Raw genomic sequence first — 19,570 nt, 5'->3', positions numbered from 1 at the left:
GCGATGTGAGAAGGCAGAATCGCGACACACCCCTTCCACCTCCCAGTTATTTTTCCCGTCCAGATCCAATGCTACCACATCTTTAAATTACTATTTATATTATTTGAAGTTAACATTTTAAAAATATGCAGACCTACACCACAAAACTAGTTGAGGTTAAATTAGCCAAAACTTAAATCCATCAAAATAATACATTCTCAGAAAATGCATTTAATATCAATATATTGACACTTCTGTTTATATATCCATAGCCTATACTCCCTTAATAAAATCCAGTACGTCCAGACATTAGAAAAATATAAGTCTACACATGCATTTTATATTTAATATGAGGGAAATACACACGCGTACACGGACGCGACACAAAACATCTTTAATATTTAAGTGGCAAAAATATAGCCTATATTTTTCATAATTCTGTAAATTACACTGTACAAACCAAAAGAAATACTACGCTGCCCACCGAAAGAAGGGTTAGCTCTCCCCAGAACATAAAATATTTATTTTGTTTTATTTTTCGTGTTCGAGGAAAAAAAAACAATGTCGTGACAGTTCTCTGGAAGCGGCACTTAAACTTTCAGAGAATTCAAATAGAAAGCACAAAGACTTACTTTAAATTGAATTTCGTTTTTTTATTAATTGTATCTCAATTTTAATACATTTTTCATCAACCAATTGCCTGGATTTAATAAATAAGAAGAAAATATAGCTAGCCTACAGATAGGTAATCACGACATTGAGGCGCCGGCGCCTGAATTGGAGCTCGTCTCATGATTCGAAACCCTATAAGCTTATAGACCTGAGAAATAAATATGTATTGAAATGTCAACTTTTAAAAAGAACAATTCAAAAAGAAAGAAAACAGACCGCTCTCTGCTTATGTAATCCGCATGAAAAGTGCATTTCTCTTTGGCACGTTCACTTCTGCGAAGGTCGCGGTTATGGAATTTGGTAATGTTGAGTGACTCAATAGCGCGATAGATCATTGCTTGGCCATAATACAGAGTGTGAACAACGCGCATACACTTTGATTCTCTCATCAACACAGATGCATTTTACTTATTGGAAATGATACATTATTATAAGGAAAACTATTAAAATATGAGGTAAATCATTGTTGGGTCCATGATGATGAGAAAAATAGGCATAAAGCTTACACATTTACCCAAATTATTATATGCATGTTTAACCGAAGCTAATTTGGGTGGGTTTGTCCCATCCCCTAAGTCACTTCTCTTTCTTTTACGGACCTGACGAGAACATCGATCTCCTCGGCTGTGAACCGATTGTGAAGCGCGCCTGGTAAATGCGCCGTTAGAATAGTATTGCGCCATGGAACAAGCGCACCTCCTTCATCACGCTCTTAAAGGGTATGTTGGATGATGCTCTTATTGGTTTGTTTAGATTGGTCCCCCTTTTAGATTGGTCATTTTATCCCGCTGGTAAAATGCAACAGCGCCCAAGACCCACCCGCAAAGTTACTTGCGCTTCCTGCTTGATACTTGCATTTCAGATCGTTAAAATAGGGCCCCATATGTTGTCAGTGGCAACATGACAGTGCCACGGCGAAGTTAAATTTGGAATATTAAAGAATTGTGTTTGTCAAATTGTGTAACTTTTTGCAACATAGTTCATGATTTGCTAAAAGAGTTTGTCAGTGGCTTTTCAAAATGGGACATTTTTCCAATGAAATGTAGTGATGTAAGATCATCAGAAAATGCAACAATTACTGAGATTAAAGTGGTGATTATTGATATCTGTTTCCCACCATATTGTCATTGTTGATAATTATTCTGAGAAATCATTAACGTGATCAGTGTCACAAAGATGAGTATTATTAATCTTTATTATTAATGCATAACTAAAGGCAAACTGAGCAAATTTGTTATTTCAGAAGTGTGTATCAAACTTAATACCCATGAAGTAGCTCTCAGTTTCTAAAAGGTTGGTGACCCCTGCTCTATACTCTCTGCCTCTATAGAGCCAGACTCCACTACACTAGCGGACACTTTAGTAATTGGAAAGCAGTAGAGCAAAATAGCTGTAGCAACTGTGGCTCCCTTAAACATGCAACCAGAGATCAGTCATGCCCTGCCCAGGGGAAACATTGTCGTAACTGTTGAACCATTTTGTACGCTGCTGTCGCTCTTCCCCTGCTTGCCATGATACTGCGGCTGCCCCCATAAACACTGTACAGACCTCAGAGCCTTCGTTCAAACTCTGCACATGCCGTACGGGCACAGCTCACTCTTCGTGGACACAAGGGCGAAAGTGTCAATTCTGAACAAATGCACATATGACCGCTTTTTTGATGATTTATTTAAAGGGTTAGTTCACCCAAAAATGAAAATTAAGTCATTAATTACTCACCCCCATGCTGTACCAACCCCGTAAGACCTTCGTTCGTCTTCGGAACACAAATGAAGATATTTTTGATTAAATTTGAGAGCTGTATAACTACCACATTGGCTCCTAAGGGACTGCCTCTTGACGGCCCAGAAAGTCAATGAAGAAAATGTTTAAATATCCCAAGTGACTACCGTGGCTCAACTATATGTTTATCAAGCGACGCGAATACTTTTTGTGCGAAAAAACAAACAAAAATAACGAGTTTATTCGACTATTTCTTTTCTTCCTTGTAGGCCAGAACGAGACTTCCTTATAGATTTCCACGACGCATGCGCGAGATTTGCGATCTGCGTACACCAGCTTACACTACTTCAGATCGCAATTCTCGCGCATGCGTCGTGGAAATCTATAAGGAAGTCTCGTTCTGGCCTACAAGGAAGAAAAAAATAGTCGAATAAACTCGTTATTTTTGTTTGTTTTTTCGCACAAAAAGTATTCGCGTCGCTTGATAAACATATAGTTGAGCCACGGTAGTCACTTGGGATATTTAAACATTTTCTTCATTGACTTTTTGGGCCGTCAAGAGGCAGTCCCTTAGGAGCCAATGTGGTAGTTATACAGCTCTCAAATTTAATCAAAAATATCTTCATTTGTGTTCCGAAGACGAACGAAGGTCTTACGGGGTTGGAACAGCATGGGGGTGAGTAATTAATGACTTAATTTTCATTTTTGGGTGAACTAACCCTTTAACAGTAGCACTTTGATGTCAATTTTAAATAAACATAGATCAAGTAGCTAATCATCTTATGCTCGTTTATTCAAACTAAATTGTTCTATAACAGACGAACTTCGCTCTCCATTGGTCATCTCCTTCATCGCTCTGATTGGTTTTAGGTCTATCCAATTGCTCCCAGAGGCATTTGAGCTATGTCCGTTGGTGCTATGTCCCTTTGGAAATTATGAAGCTTTGCCAGACCACAACTTATTTACAAATGAGAATGGTCTGGTTTTAACCAGGCTAACCAAAAACAGCACATATACATATAAACAACATTAAACTTTTCTTTACACTGTAATTACCCTGTTTCACACTATCATTAAAGTTCTGCTGGGTTTATATCATATAGGAGCAAACACCTCTCTGATAAGCTTGACGTCTCTACCATATGGAAACTACTTGATTCCTTTGAAGATGCAGGACCAACAAGCGCTGCAGTCAGAAGAGGTTCTGCAAGTGGTTGTGTGTGAATGTAATGGAGGAACCGTGTGTCGTGATGCTCTTCCTTTCTCCTCGACGCTGGGTACAGTAGCCATCGGTTTCCTATTGGCCGGACTCCTTTTGTCCCGTGAGTTTTCAGACTAAATGACATCAAATGTGCATCTTCAACTGACAAACAAATCAAACTCAGCCAACTATAGGTACCTTTTAACCAACAGCATTTTCAATTAAATACTTTTTATGCATTTTGGCTGTTCATTTATACGACAACAGCGTTTTGGGGGCCTGAAAACACAAGCTTTTAAAAACAGGTTTCAAAGTGTACGTTTTTGAAAATGATACCATTATCATCTCCATGTAAACAAGCAAAAATGTGAATGAATGAAAATGGTGACATCATGCACATTGCGTGTTTAGTCTATAGGCGTGAACAGTTTCTTTACAAAGTCACATCGCCATCTACTGGCCTGGCATGAATAATACAGCGTTTTAAATTGTTTTCACAGATTCTTGTGAATGGGGATTGTTTTGAAAATGTTGCTGTATGTGTTACCTCACTATTTTTAGTATATTATTTTCTTGTAAACATACCCATAGTCCACTTATTTGATCATTTAAACAATGTGCAGTTCATATAATATCACTTACTTTTAAATTGGAAAAATTTTCAATGTATGCAGATTAATGCAATATATAATACACCTTGTTTGTTGTTTTGCAGTTCTTCTACTCTTTTCTTTATTCTATGACTGCCAAAGCAAGTGCTTTCAACACATACCTCTGAACCTGCAGAGCAAGGGCAGCCAAACCCTTGTCCAATACAACGAGGAGGGAGGAGGCTCAGTCGGGCCCTTTGGCGTTAACTCGTCAGCATGAAAATGTCAATTCGGGTTCTGTCCTACAACTGCCGTGGGCTGCGTCTTGGACAGAGTGCAGGGGATAAAGCTCGACGTTCTGTGGTGGACAGTTTGCTCGCCGAATGTGATATTTTATGTTTGCAAGAGACTTTTATTGCTAAACAAAATCTAGAGAAACTGAACACTCTTAATGAAAACTTTCTTGGAGTGGGAGAGTCAACGACTGATCTTAGCAAGGCTATAGTCAGAGGCAGAATCCCAGGTGTGCTCTAGGACAAAAAGCTTGATGCTGTGATAAAGCCGATCAGGCTTGATGTTGACTGGTGTATTGGTATCCAATATACTTGTAAAAGTATTAATTTTGTCATCTTAAATGTTTATACTCCGTATGAGTCTAGTGAGAATGAGGTTGAATATCTCAATATACTGGCTTTTTTAAATGCTTTTATTCAAGACAATAGCATTAGCAGTGTATATGTTGTTTGGGATATGAATGCTGATATCGGGGGCGCAAGATAGCGGTTGAGAAGTAGCAGCAGTTTTGGGTCGCTCCGGTCACTTTTTCTTGTTTTTTTTTCATACTCGTTAAATGAGGTACGCAAGCTCCGATTTTCGACTATAAATCTTGTGTAGTATGTCGCTAGAGACTTTCTGGCCACAATCTTTGCCGAAAATGCCAAGACCTCCTTAGAAAATGTCAAAAAAAGATTCGGCCACTGAGGGATCGGCCGACGAGCCTGAACACAGTTAAGCAGATGCGGGTAGCGAGGCTGAACTTAGCCCGGCGCTCGCAAGAGCACTTCAAATTATGACTGAAAAGATCTCTAATGCAATTGATGAAAAACTCAGCCCACTGGCAGAAACGGTGCATAATCATACCCAGCAGCTGGAAAGTGTGGAGGCATCCTCGGAGGACGCGAGCTCCCGCGTTGGCACTCTTGAAAAACAAGTGACCACGCTTACTGAACACATCGACGACTTGGAAAATAGAGGCCAGCGCAAAAATATCCGCATTCTGGGCCTTCGCGAAGAAATAGAGGGCGTCAATGCTGTTACTTTCCTTGAATCGTGGATCCCCGAATTTCTTGGCCTGCGTACTAAGAGTGGTCGCATTAAAATTGAAAGGGCTCATCGCACGTTAGCCCCAAAACCAAATGCGAACGCTAGGCCACGGCCTCTGATTTTCCGGTTCCACAACTATGGAGATAAGCAGAGGGTTCTCGATGCCAGCAGGAAACGATCTGTGGATGGGGATTTGCGGTACGAGGAGAACACAATATCTTTTTACCAGGATTTCTCGGCTTCAGTGATGCGAAGGCGTAAAGATTTCAACGTGGTCAAACAGCGACTTCGAGACATGGGTGCCCGCTATGTGATGCTGTATCCAGCCAAGCTACGAGTCAATATTGGAAGTACCCTTAAAGTCTTCGAGACGGCCACTGCAGTCTCGCAATACCTGGACAAGAGTGATCCAAAGTCCAGCACCTGAACTTTATCAGGTTTTCTGACGGGCTGGTCTGGCTTCAAGCATTGTAATGTTAATTGCAGCGATGTGAGTTCAAGTTTGCGTACTTTGTTTTCTATTTCTCTTCTCTTTGAGTGACGGGGGCTGTCTCTACAACTTTTGTTTCCACTTTGGGTGTGTATTACTTTTATGTATCGTTACTACGGGAGAGACAACGAGAGACAGAAGAATTTTTTCTATTCTTTAATTTTCTTGTTGTGTATTTCTTTTTCTTATTTTTCTTTTCTCTTCATGTTGCCAGTTTGGCGTGTTTTAATTTGTGTTATTGTCGTTTACTGTAATGCCTTGACACATGCATATCTGTTCACAGGACCTAATAACAGGGTAATAATGATCATGGAATTATTAGAGGGGGGAGAGCTCCACCTGATCTATTCTTTGAATAATGGCTGGTAGTTTAAAACGTTGTACATGGAACTTTAGGGGTTTACATGGGCGTACAAAAATTAGTAAAGTTTTCACACAACTCTATAAGGAGAATATAGATGTAGCCTTATTACAGGAAACCCATTTAAGCGATAGTGAACATTTGAACCTAACACATTACAAATGGGTTGGTCAGATTTACTTCTCATCCTTTACGAAAAGTAGTAGAGGAGTATCCATTTTGGTTAGTAAAAATATACCTCTCACGGTTACAGACAGTTTTAAGGACAAACATGGCAGATGCGTCATTATTAAAGGGACTTTAAATGCAGAAGAAATTTCGCTTTTAAACATTTATTGTCCCCCAAATTACTCCCCAGAATTTCTTACAAAAGCTTTTCTTGAGTTTAAAGAACGCGCATCTGGTTTGTTTATTATTGGTGGAGACTTTAATTGTTTATTAAATTCATCACTAGACCGTTTTCCCCTCAGGGACACTTTTTTCACCAAACAGTCTAAAGCTCTTGCTGCACTGTGCAAGGATTTAGAATATTTGGATGTTTGGCGTACTCTGAACCCGCATCAGAAGAAATTCACTTTTTTTTCTCACCCACGTAATTGTCACTCTAGGATTGACTACTTCTTTGCTCCTAAAACTATAATGCATATGATTTCACGTTGCAACATTGAAAACATTGTTATATCTGACCACGCTATAGTGGTGCTAGATGTGTCCGTGAAGGGGTTTCTTAGACCTGCTAGAAGTTGGAGATTTAATAATTTATTACTCAAAGATGATACATTTCTCTCACACTTTAATTCCGAATTTAAAATATTTTTATCTATTAACTCAGACTATACAAATAATCCCTCACTTCTCTGGGAGACGACCAAAGCATACATTAGAGGCCTTATTATTTCATACTCGACAACCAAAAAAAGAAAACAGTCAGAGAAACAGAAACACCTAGAGATAGAACTAAATACTGCTACTAGCAGCTACTTGAATGATCCTTCCCCAGTTTTGTTAGAAAAAAATAAGTGCTATACGGACCACTCTAAATTCTTTATTAACTCATCAGTCTCATCAAAAAATACTATATTCAAAGCAAAAATTATACGAGTGGGGCAATAAACCTAGTAAATATTTGGCTCATTAAACGAAGTCCAATGCTGATTCACATTTTATTACTTCTATAGTAGACCCCATGGGAGTGCGTCATTTTGATTCTACTATTATTAACAATACTTTTAAACATTTCAACTCTGCTCTCTATCAGTCTCATCATTCTTCCCAAAAATATGATTTTATGGTATCATTTTTTGATCGCCTAAGCCTCCCTGTTGTTTCAGAAGATCAGAGGGAACTTCTCAATGCACCTATCTCAAGAGAGGAAGCTCTAACCGCACTCCATAGCTTGAAGTCTGGAAAATCTCCAGGGCCTGATGGCTTTACATGCAAATTCTATAAAGAATTTGAGCACATGCTCCTAGACCCACTATTAGCCATGCTTAATCATTCGTTCTTGACTGACAGGCTACCCCCCTCGCTTTGTGAGGCAAATATTTCTCTTATTTTAAAAAAAGGCAAGGATCCAGAAAATTGTGGTTCCTATAGGCCGATCGCTTTACTAATTTAGATTTAAAACTGTTATCTAAAATTTTAGCGCTAAGATTGGAAAAGGTTCTGCCATCTATTATTCATGAAGATCAGACAGGGTTTATCAAAGGTAGAAGTTCCACCCATAATGTTAGGAGGCTTTTAAACATTATCAAGCTTTCCCACAACCTTAGTACTAGCTCTTGTATCCTGTCCTTAGATGCGGAGAAAGCTTTTGATTCTGTGGAATGGCTGTATCTGTTTTTTACCCTGGAAAAATTTGGCCTTGGGAAATTCTTCATTAAGTGGGTGCGAACACTTTATAAAGATCCCCTATCCGCTGTTATCACCAATGGTCATAGATCTGATCATTTCTCGTTTTGGGGCACTAGGCAGGGATGTCCCCTCTCTCCATCGCTCTTTGCGATAGCAATGGAGCCATTTGCTCAGAGGATTAGAGAGAGTGATGCTGTGTCATGTATATCTCTGGGAGATAGGCAACACAAAATCTCATTATATGCAGACAATGTGTTGCTTTTTCTTACAGACCCCGATAACTCTGTGCCAGCGGTTGTTGACCTCATTCAGGAATTTGGACAATTTTCCGTCTACAAGATCAACTTCTCTAGCTAAATCAGTCGCCCTATCGATGGGGATTAAGAAATTCACAAACCAACCCTCCTCCTTTCCCTTTAAATTTTCTGACGAAGGGTTTACTTACTTAGGTATCAATATAACCCCTACTTTTAGGAAATTATACAATGCCAATTTTACGCCAGTGCTCAATAAAATTCGAGACGATTTGATCAGGTGGATGACTCTCCCCCTGTCTTGGCTGGGACGGGTTGCTTTGATAAAGATGAATGTCCTACCTTGTTTATTGTACCCAATGCAGATGATTCCTATTTTAATGTCCAATAAAGTTATAAAAGAGCTGAATGGTTGGCTAAATTCATTCATCTGGAGCAAAAGAAAACCTAGGTTGAAATTATTCAAGCTTCAGCTCCCTGGTGCAAAGGGTGGTTTGGATCTCCAAATTTTAAACTGTATCAGCTGGCTTGCCAGCTTAGATTCATTGTTGAATGGCTTAAAGAAGACCCTAAATCAGTTTGGCTCGATCTTGAATCTGCACAATCCAAATGTCCTTTGCAAAACTTACTGTTTGTTCGTGATTCCAAACTGAAAAGAGCTATAGCTGTCTGCAGCCAGGACAGCAGAATTGCAGGTTGGTCTCACTGTACACGATCCAATTACATCCATCCATCCCAAATTTTAAAATCAATTAATATTTATGATTGCAGGCACAGTTACAACAACTGACTGACTGACAGAGAGGGATAAAGTACTCGAGATGGTAGTCACTCGTTTAACAGGTGTCCTTTTTAACATCATGGACTATAGGCAAGCTACACCCAGACCAGCTCCACCTAATAGTGGTCCTTTGTCTTGGTGCACCTGTCTCAACTGCAGATTGATGCCTAGTGACATTGAGAACAGATGTTGTAGACAGGATCCAGCCGGCTGTGTCAGCAGAAGTGCACATATGGAACTTTACATTTTGGATGAGGGCATCCTGCGGCTGGCTCGACAAACCTGGAACGACATCCTTGCAGTGGATGACAGCCAAGACCCTGGAGCGGACAATCGCGAGTATCGATACTTAGCTTACGACAATTCACTATCTGGCAACATGGCCGGCTCGGCACAGGCAATCGGGTTGTCATTCCATCCTGCTGTGTGTGGAGAATCCGAGAAAAATATCCTGACCCTTTTAGAGATGCATCGATCCGATACTCTGGATCGGTATCGGGCGCCGATCCAAGCTTTTTGAATGGATTGGATATCGGTGATGCAAGACCGATCCAAATTCGATACCGTGTTACCAGTGATTGATGAATGAAATGCAATAAACGATGGCCAACTGTATAATAATTCTTATAGGAACTAAATTATTTAGTTTTAAACATTGGCTTAAATTAAATACATTTAAAATACGTTGTGCTGCTTGCGCAATCACACGTGAGTGTGACAGGCAAGTTGAGGCGGAACCTTTTACATTCAAACTACCTCAGCGCGTTAAACATGTCCCTGATTTGGAATTATTTTACCCTTGATACATCAACGAGTAGCACTGCAAATTGTAATATTTGCAAAGCCAACGTTTCAAGAGGTGGAAGTAGTGTTTCGAATTACAATACGACAAATTTAATCAAGCATCTTCAGAAGCATCACGCAAAAGAACACGAGGAGTTCGGGCAAATCAAACGGAAAAAGAATGAGTCAAATCAGCTGACCTTGACAGGTGCGTTTCAGAGGCAAGGAAAAACTTCCACATCAGAATCCTAAAGCTGTAAAAATAACAGAAAAGGTACTTGAATTCATTGTTCTAGATGATCAGCCCCTCTCTGTTGTCGAAAACACGGGTTTCCGTCGCCTCATGGAACATCTGGAACCACAATATAGTTTGCCATCTAGAACATACATTTCTGAGACCGCTTTGCCTGAGCTGTATTCCAGAGTTTCCTCGCACGTTGCAGACCAATTAAAATCACTACAGATATTTGGAGCTCTGACGTGTGCCCGATGTCCCTTCTTAGTTTAATGGCACATTGGTTGAATGATAGTTATGATTTGCAGACCGCTGTGCTACACGTAAAGGAAATGAGAGGGTCACACACCAGCAGGGTGATTTCAGATTCAATCATGGGTGGAAAATCCCTATATCCAAAGTGCATGTGATTTTGAGGGACAATGCCAGCAATATGAAGAAGGCGATGGACGATTTGGGAGTCCCTAGTTTGGGCTGTGTCGCGCACTCATTACAGCTTGCTGTTAACGAGGGACTTTTGTCACAACGAAGCTTGATTGACGCAATTGCAAGTGCCAGAAAAATTGTGGGGCACTTCAAACATTCCCCATTAGCATACTCGCGATTGGCGGACATTCAGCGTGAATTTCAAATGCCCCTGAAACGTCTTCAGCAAGACGTTAAAACTAGATGGAACAGTACATATTATATGATCCAGAGCATAACAGAAGCGAACCTTATGCGCCTTCGCTGCCGACCACGAGCTGCCTACAGTGCTGACTGTAAACCACTGGGGATTACTGGAAAAAACAATGATCGTACTGTCACCGTTTGAAGAACTGACGCGAACCATAAGCTCATCCAGTTCAACCACAGCGGATGTCATTCCAAAAATTTCAGTTCTGAAATGCTTGCTGTCTCAGGAGAGAGACAGACACGGGGATTAAAACAATGAAAAGTACACTACTACAAGCAGTCAACACACGATTTGGTAACATCGAGAATGAACGACTTTACTCCGTTGCCACTTTATTTGACTCACGGTACAAAGACAGGTAAGCTAAAAGTCTATGCACACATAAAATGTCACTTGCACGCTAAAATATATTTTCCATTATACAATTTTGACGATGACAACGTTCTTCATTTATTGTAAATAAGATTCATATTATTAGGCTATTATTACTATTATTAAAAACATATTTTCAAGTTTCTATCAGTTTCGTTTAATTGATTAAAAAGTTTTAGTCATTAACTCTGTCATTAAACTTTTATGCTAAAATAACGGCTAGGAATGCTTTCCATATTCTGCAGATTTACGTTCGTTTTAATGTGAAGCCGTCCGATTATGCATTAATCACATTAAATATAATTTGTTTTTTCATCCTGAAGATTTTTTTTAAGTCATTGGATGACAGATAACGACCACTTATAATTGTATTATATATGATCAAATTTGGCCTTTATATAAAATTAATTATTTTAGTTGCATTATGTTTGTAATTTAAATTTGTTATGTCCAATATATGAAAATTGTCTGTGGTTTTGAGACATCAAATAAGGCTTTATTTATTCAGAAAAAAATAAGTAAATATTTTGTAAGTATCTTTTCAGCAACCAATAAAAAGAAAAGTAATTACACTGCAGCTTGGAATTTTATCAGAATGCATCTGTAAATAATTTCACTGACAGTTGCACTTTCATCGCAAAACAAAATAAATAAATTCATTTTTAATTAGTTTAAGAAACAATTCCAAAAAAAGATAAATGACAACTTTTATATAGCTGTAATGACCATGTAACGTTTGTATAAAAATAGACTATTTATTCTGCATGTTTTGTCTCAGATGCTTTTCAAATGCAGACACTGCCAGGCATGCAAAAAATGCCCTGATACAAGAGGTCGAGAAGATGGAAGATGCACTGAAGAGGGGGACAACTGCCTTAGCTGCTGCAGCAGATCCAGCAGAGAAGGTTTCTCATGCAGAAGCAAGTGGGTCAAGCAGACACACGAGCAAGAGCACCTTCATGATGATGTTTGATGAAGTTCTCAAGAAGCAAGACGAACCTGGAGGAATAATTACCACGAGTGCTCTTCTTCAAATACAAACGTATATGACAGAGCAAATTATCCCTCGGTCTGAAAACCCATTCATACTGGGCAGTGACCAAGACTCGTTTCCCTGCCCTTGATATAATTTGTCTCGGGTTATTATTTGGTCAGAGCTTAGCTGCAAAGACTCTGTGGGCTCGCTGGATTTTAAGATCCAAGTCCGCTGGCAAAGGTAACTCACGTTTGAGGAAGTCTGTCACGAATTGCTTCACCGACTTCCCTTCCTCTCCCTCTTCCACCCCGAAAAGTCGAATGTTGTTCCTTCGCGATCTAGATTCAAGATCCGTCAGTTTGTTTTGGATACTCCTCTGTCGCTTAATGCTTTCAGTCAGCGCTTCGGTCAAATCCAGTGTCATGTCCTCAACACATCCCACGCGGTTCTCCGGTTCTTCCATTCTCCTCCGTCAGGTTGTCGAGTTTATTACCCATCTCCTGGCGCAGGTCATTGATGTACTTCCTTAGTTTGTCATTGTCCTCCTTCAGTTCGGATTTAAGCGTTTCTAATGCTTCCAGTGTTGCCAGATTAGAAATGTCAAAGTATCGTACCAAAACCTCAAAATTATCGTTTTTTGAGAAAAATTATCGTACACAAACCAAATGCATAATATAAAGCTATTTTCCAACAATTTTATTTTTCACATTATTTTACAGCCAATTTAAACAAGCTGTGTAATACGCTCAAACTATAATTGTTATTTATAAATTATAAATAACTTTTTTTTGCCTTAGTGCAAAAGATATGCCGACAGTTCACAATTTGAACTAGACTATAATTTAACTATGATACAGAGAGAAAAAAAGTGCACAATCGACTCTAGAAACATTCAAATTCTATTCTATTCAAATTCTTCCAACGTAGAAATATGATGCCAAAATTCATCGACATCCATTTCTTTCGTGTGTTCACTCAAGGCCATGACAAGCAATCGCCTCCACTGGTCAACGACAGACTGCTTTAGCATCGTTTCCTGGAACCGGTTTTAGCCATCCTAAAAAAAGTGGGGTCTTTTTCCCACTCTGTCCTATATGTTTGTGGCCTATGCTTACTTTTCCAGTGCTCTTCAGACTCTGCCTTTCTCTTCACTCCTCCACTGTCCTCACCTTTCCTTTCTGAGCTCATTTTTTTATCACTTCACTGTTTCGTTTTGTTTAGACTGATTTAACTGAACTGTCTTCTTCAGCAAAACTGTAGTGTAGTGTTGACGTGCGGGCGACACGGCGACACCGCGTGTGTGTGTGTGTTAGGTGCTTGCATGCTGGCAGGGGAGCCTGCAAAATGATTCGGGGTCAGAGAGAGAAGCGGTAGGATGTGTGTTTGGACGAACGACTAAAAACTCTGAAATTATTGTACATTATGGGATTTTTTTCATTATTGATCGTACATCGTACAGAGGTCAAAATTATCGGACAAATACGATAATTATCGTACATCTGGCAACACTGATTGCTTCCAATATCGCGCTCGAGGTTTTGTTAGTTCCGCCCGGGCTAGAGCTTGCTTGCTCGGTTGCGTTGCTAGCTTTTGTCGCGGTTGATTTGTCTCCTTTTGGCATTTTGCGTCTTTTTTGGTCTTTAACGTTTTGAACCCCACTCAAATGCTTAAAGGGTTAGTTCACCCAAAAATGAAAATTAAGTCATTAATTACTCACCCCCATGCTGTACCAAACCCGTAAGACCTTCGTTCATCTTCGGAACACAAATAAAGATATTTTTGATTAAATCTGAGGGCTGGATCACTTTTCCATAGACAGCCTGAGGGACTGCCTCTTGACGGCCCAGAAAGTCATTAAAAGAAAAGGTTTAAATATTCCATGTGCCTACAGTGGCTCAACTATAACTTTATCAAGCGACGAGACTACTTTTTGTGCGAAAAAAAAACGTAAATAACGACTTTATTCGACTTTCCATTACTTCCTTATGGGCGCATGCGCGAGAACTGAGACGAGACCGTTCTTCTTCGACTACTTTTTGTTACCGGCTGGCGGCTGCTCACCGCTTAGGAGTTTTACCGCCCCCTACCGTATAAGATGACGTACTGCTTGTAAACAGAACGTTTTGCGCCTCCGGCTATATCAGTGCGTCATCTTATACGGTAGGGGGCGGTAAAACTCCTAAGCGGTGAGCAGGTAACAAAAAGTAGTCGAAGAAGAACGGTCTCGTCTCAGTTCTCGCGCATGCGCCCATAAGGAAGTAATGGAAAGTCGAATGAAGTCGTTATTTACGGGTTTTTTTCGCACAAAAAGTAGTCTCATCGCTTGATAAAGTTATATTAGAGCCACTGTAGGCACATGGAATATTTAAACCTTTTCTTTTAATGACTTTCTGGGCCGTCAAGAGCCAGTCCCTCAGGCTGTCTATGGAAGAGTGATCCAGCTCTCAGATTCAATCAAAAATATCTTTATTTGTGTTCCGAAGATGAACGAAGGTCTTACGGGGTTGGTACAGCATGGGGGTGAGTAATTAATGACTTAATTTTCATTTTTGGGTGAACTAACCCTTTAATTTACTCTATTAATAATAGAGTTTTGGTGGGTATTTTCCATCAATCTCGGAGAGCGGTCACCAAACACGTCTGTCACGTTACCCCATCACCGGAAGTCAAATATATTTTAATTATTTTATGCAAATTCCTCAAGGCCATAATCTCTGTGTTTACTCCGATTTACTGGTAATTCTGGTTTACTCCGGAATTCTGACATGGGTATTGTAATAAAAAACATTTAAAAAAATGCAGTAACTGTTAATTTACCTACTTAAATTAAATTTTGAAGTAACATTGATTTACATACATACTACCGGCAAGTCTTGACCTGTGTGACTGATGTATTTAGACCTGCTTTGTCTTGTGGTGGTGAAACGTCTTGAAGCAACAGAAAAATATACAATTTAATAGAATAATCTGATAGATAGTTAACTAGGACATTCAGACTTGACATAAGACACAGACATATGTGTATAGATTATTACACAATTCTATTCATCACATAAATGCATCTAATGCTATTACTCTATCATTCACTTGTTCCGCAGAGTTTCAGAGTTGTACTCTGACATTGACAATACAGAACTGGACCGTTCGGTGATGACGATTCAAAGGGAGCACCCACGGTGTGGGTACCGTATGATGAGAGCTTTTCTCCAAGCAAGTGGACATTTGATTCAGTGTAAGTGTGTTTTTGTTTACATATTTGCAGGCATTTATTCTTCTGTGTCGGACCTATGGCAGACCTGGATAGCCTTGTTTGCATTCTAGCTCTGCTTTGGTGTGTTTGTATTGTTTTGCAAGTACACAGCCAAACCAGTGGTGTTGACTACAGGAGTAAAGCACAGCACAAGCAGATATTTTACGTTATGAATAATTGTTATTTGGATTCATGTTCTATGAGCTTTTCCTTATATATTTGTGTGTAAGCAGCCTTTGCATTTTCATTACAAGCAATCAGGCACTATTACATTCAGTCCCAATGAATGAACAACTACTGCAGATATATTTGGTACAATCCTATTTTAATACACAAAGCATACGGCTTTGGTCCAGTGTAGAAGTATAAACCAGACTTCAATCTATACTCTAATAAGCTAATAGCTAATAAGGATAATAGCTAATAAGCTATTTGGTGTACACACAAGCATTGCCAGTTCAATTCTAAGAACCAATAAAAAACATTCAACATTATTATTTCAGTAACTCTTTTGGAAATTCTTGGGTTACACTTTATTTCGATAGTCACTTTAGACATTCTACTAACTATAAGTAACTTTTCAACTACATGTCAACTAAGTGTCATTAGAGTATTAGTATGCTGTAGTAGACTGTCAGTAGACTGTTAGGTTAGGGTTAGGTGTTAGGGTTCAGGTTAGGAGAACAAGTTGACTTGTAGTTGCTAAGTTACTTACAGTCAGTTGAATGTCTGTTGGGGGACCAACAAAATAAAGTGTTAGCAGATATTAAGCTAACAGTCTAGTAATACTCTAATGATAGTTAGTTGACATGTAGCGGCAAAGTTACTAATAGTAAGTTGAATGTCTAAATGGACTATGAAAATAAAGTGTTACCAATTCTTGTATTTACTTTGCATCATGTAGAAGTGATTTGACAAAACTCTAACTTTAAACGCAACATAAAAAAAAACACAATATCTCCTTTGAAGTTTTTAGGATACGTGAATCACTACACAGAGTGGACCCTGAGGGAACACAACTTCGAGCCCTTGCTAACCGGACTCTTCATCGCAGACAGTACTCCGTTCCTGCTCCGAACTGCCTGTGGCATATTGATGGAAATCATACATTAATACGTAATTCAATTTTTTGGATGACACCCAACTGGTATTGGGTGATCAAATGTTTTGATGACAAGGACCCCCAAAATGTATGATCTCCTTGTGAGGGAACATACTGTATTTTCATTTACTACACATTTATACTGTGAGACCATAATATTAAGCATTATATTTTGTATTACAACATTGTTGTTATATTTATATTAATTATTAAATTATATACAAGACTTAATATACGATTTAATAAGGGTGGTGGTGACAGAAAAAGTCATGGAAATGTTCCACTCAAACTAGGTACAAACTCTGATGTTCTTTTCTTGTCTATCATCCTTTTTGTCTAAAATCAGCTGATGATTTGTGATCCATGGAGGCATTGATGGGTTTAGTCGTCTGGTAGTATATCTGAATGCTTCTACTAACTACTAATGCCACCACTGTGCTGGATGCTTTCTGTAGCTCCCCCCAGTAATTTCACGAGCACAAGGATTCTCTGATGACAGGCGATTTCTTGACTGGTTCACCATGAGGTTAACCATTCAACTCAAGATGCCATGAGAACTGAATATACAAGAAATAAAGTTACAATAAAGAATATAAAAGAACATAAATAAATCAAATAAATAAATGTTGTCTTTGTAAACTTTCTGAACAGAGTAAAATTCGCTTTAACAGTCTTTGTATAGATATCACTCCTTTCCATACAGCAACACAATCCACATTATCACATTATCACACTCTTTACAAGGCAGTTTCAAATTAAGAGTCCTTAATACAACAATCAAATAAACATGAAATATTAAATGACTTCTCTGTCAGTTACACTTTCCTTGGTGCTGTTAGCCAGTATGGGTTGCCATCTCGTGTTCGTTCAGATAAAGGAGGAGAAAACATTGAGGTGGCTGAATTTATGGTACAGAACCGTGGAGAAAACCGCAATTCTCACATTACGGGAAGGAGCGTTCACAATCAGAGGTAAATGAAAAAATACTTGTGTGGTTTGAAATCATGCTGCTTTTCCTATATATATTTATGTTGGCCATGTAAAGCAGAATCATTTATTCTTTATAACCTTTTTACAAACGTTGCCTAAGTTCTTAGAAGCATCCGTCACCTCTCTACTGCAATCTCCCCGCTTTCTTCAAATTCCACTAAAACTTTTCAATGAGAATGAAATCACTATACAGGGCACTTAAGAACATTCTCTGATCCATGAACCAAGCTTAACTAGATCTGGATGTATACTTTGGGATAGCTGTCCTGCAGAAAGTATACATTGATCATCAAGCTTTCGTTCAATTTACTTACTTACTGTTTTGTTTACGTACAAAAAAGTCATCAATAAAGTCCTGTAAAACTGTTGTTAATTGCTCTAAAATTGCTGTACAGTTTTGTTCTTATAAATTTTACAGCAATATACAGTTTTACATGCAACTTTAAAAAAATATGGATATGGATTTAAAATATGGTCAAATATGGAGGTGGTCAGTCTCCTTTTTTCTGGATATCTGCCTACCTGCCAAGTTCAGTTCCAACCCCGGTTTTCAAATGCACATGCCTGTAATTTTCAAGTGCACCTAAACATCTTAATTAGCTAAGTCTAATTAGGATTCAGTTGTGTTTGATCAGGTAGGTAGGTAGATCTCCGTGTACTGGATTGGACACCCGTGGTCAAGACTATTCAAACACCTGTCAAATTCAAATCTAAATACACAAATATGGCTTTGATCTATAAAAAAGATATGAATTTTATTGATCATAGTGTGATACTTGGTTTTTTTTTTTTTTTAGGATTGAACGTCTTTGGCGAGATGTATACACACAAGTCCTTGATTTCTTCCACGCATTGTTTTACCACTTGGAAGTGACTTGACTGATGAACCCTGATGATGAGATCCACCTTTTTGCTCTGCATTGGACCTTTTCCTCCCAGTTACAACATCAGCTTCACAATTTTAAAGAAGCATGGAATTTGCACAGACTAAGAATGGAGAATGGTCGATCTCCATATCAACTGTGGTTGCAAGACAGAGATGCTGCTGATGATTTAGGGACTGTATGTTTGCACATTTAAACTCAAGAATAATTAACACTTCCTGTTATGCTGAACCATTAAACCAGTGGTTCTCAACTCCAGTCCTCGGGACCCACTGCTCTGCATATTGTGTATGTCTCCCTTATTTAAAGCTATGGTATACGATGTTAAAAATCGGTCGAGATGGTAGGGAAGTTTTAAAAAACTCATCCCACCCCTCCACACACACCCCCCTCCCCTCTGTGCTACCTGATCCCTGACGTATGTCACGTTTGAGTTCATGTCAACGCAAGATTAGCAACACATGAAATGTTCTAAACTCCCCACCACCATTATAATACTACTAGTATTGCTAAGGTTTTCGTTTTCAGTAATTGTTATTGCAGCTAATTCAAATTCCGATCGGCTCGAACAGAATCCTTGAACAAGAATAATTATTTTGACCCGTGATATGCGATGCTATACGGCTAACATTCCAATGCCGACCGGCAGCATGAGCAAGTTGTCAAACTGATAAAAAGCCATGTAACACGTCACACCATAAAAGAATAAATAAATGTTTACCTGCTCAACAAAAAGTCATCCGTGTCAGCGTCGTTTTCAGTCCCAGATCTCCCTGAAGCTTTCTCCAACCGTCAATAAAGGACGCTATATTTATCCTACTTAGACTGAGTGCGGCGTTCTTCACATTTCTTTTTAATCTCTGATCTTTCCTCCACAGACTTTCTCTTTCGTCCAAACTTTACGGTAGGGGCAAGCAGGGGCCGCTTGCTGTTGTCGTTTATATTTTTATCCATTGCTTTATCCATTGCTGTTCTGACGCTACTAGCTAGCTACCATAGACAGTCTGTCAGCTGTTTGCTCGCGCACAGAGGGGGGCGGGTGCGGTTGGGTTGGAGACGCGAGCGTCAGGCGGAG

At 39.2% G+C, this 19,570-nt stretch overlaps 1 protein-coding gene and 1 pseudogene across 1 annotated transcript in view; both read left to right on the top strand.

Annotated features, from left to right (window-relative positions):
• LOC120494844 (cadherin-like protein 26) overlaps positions 1–4,684 on the top strand; it is a 142,726-nt gene extending 138,042 nt beyond the window's left edge. Inside the window, exons 12-13 of the mRNA XM_089134714.1 lie at positions 3,477–3,695; positions 4,290–4,684. Coding sequence (XP_088990840.1) covers positions 3,477–3,695; positions 4,290–4,444 — 374 coding nt within the window. The 3' untranslated portion in view covers positions 4,445–4,684. The remainder of the gene's footprint in view (positions 1–3,476; positions 3,696–4,289) is intronic.
• Positions 4,685–12,135: 7,451 nt separating this feature from the next.
• LOC148977488 (uncharacterized) lies at positions 12,136–18,691 on the top strand (annotated as a pseudogene).
• The last annotated feature ends 879 nt before the right edge of the window (positions 18,692–19,570 follow it).

The sequence above is a fragment of the Pimephales promelas genome, chromosome 9, assembly GCF_988280905.1.
Source record: "Pimephales promelas chromosome 9, fPimPro1.hap1.1, whole genome shotgun sequence".
In the NCBI taxonomy this organism is placed as follows: Eukaryota; Metazoa; Chordata; class Actinopteri; order Cypriniformes; family Leuciscidae; genus Pimephales; species Pimephales promelas.
This window is presented reverse-complemented; position numbering and strand designations above follow the sequence as displayed.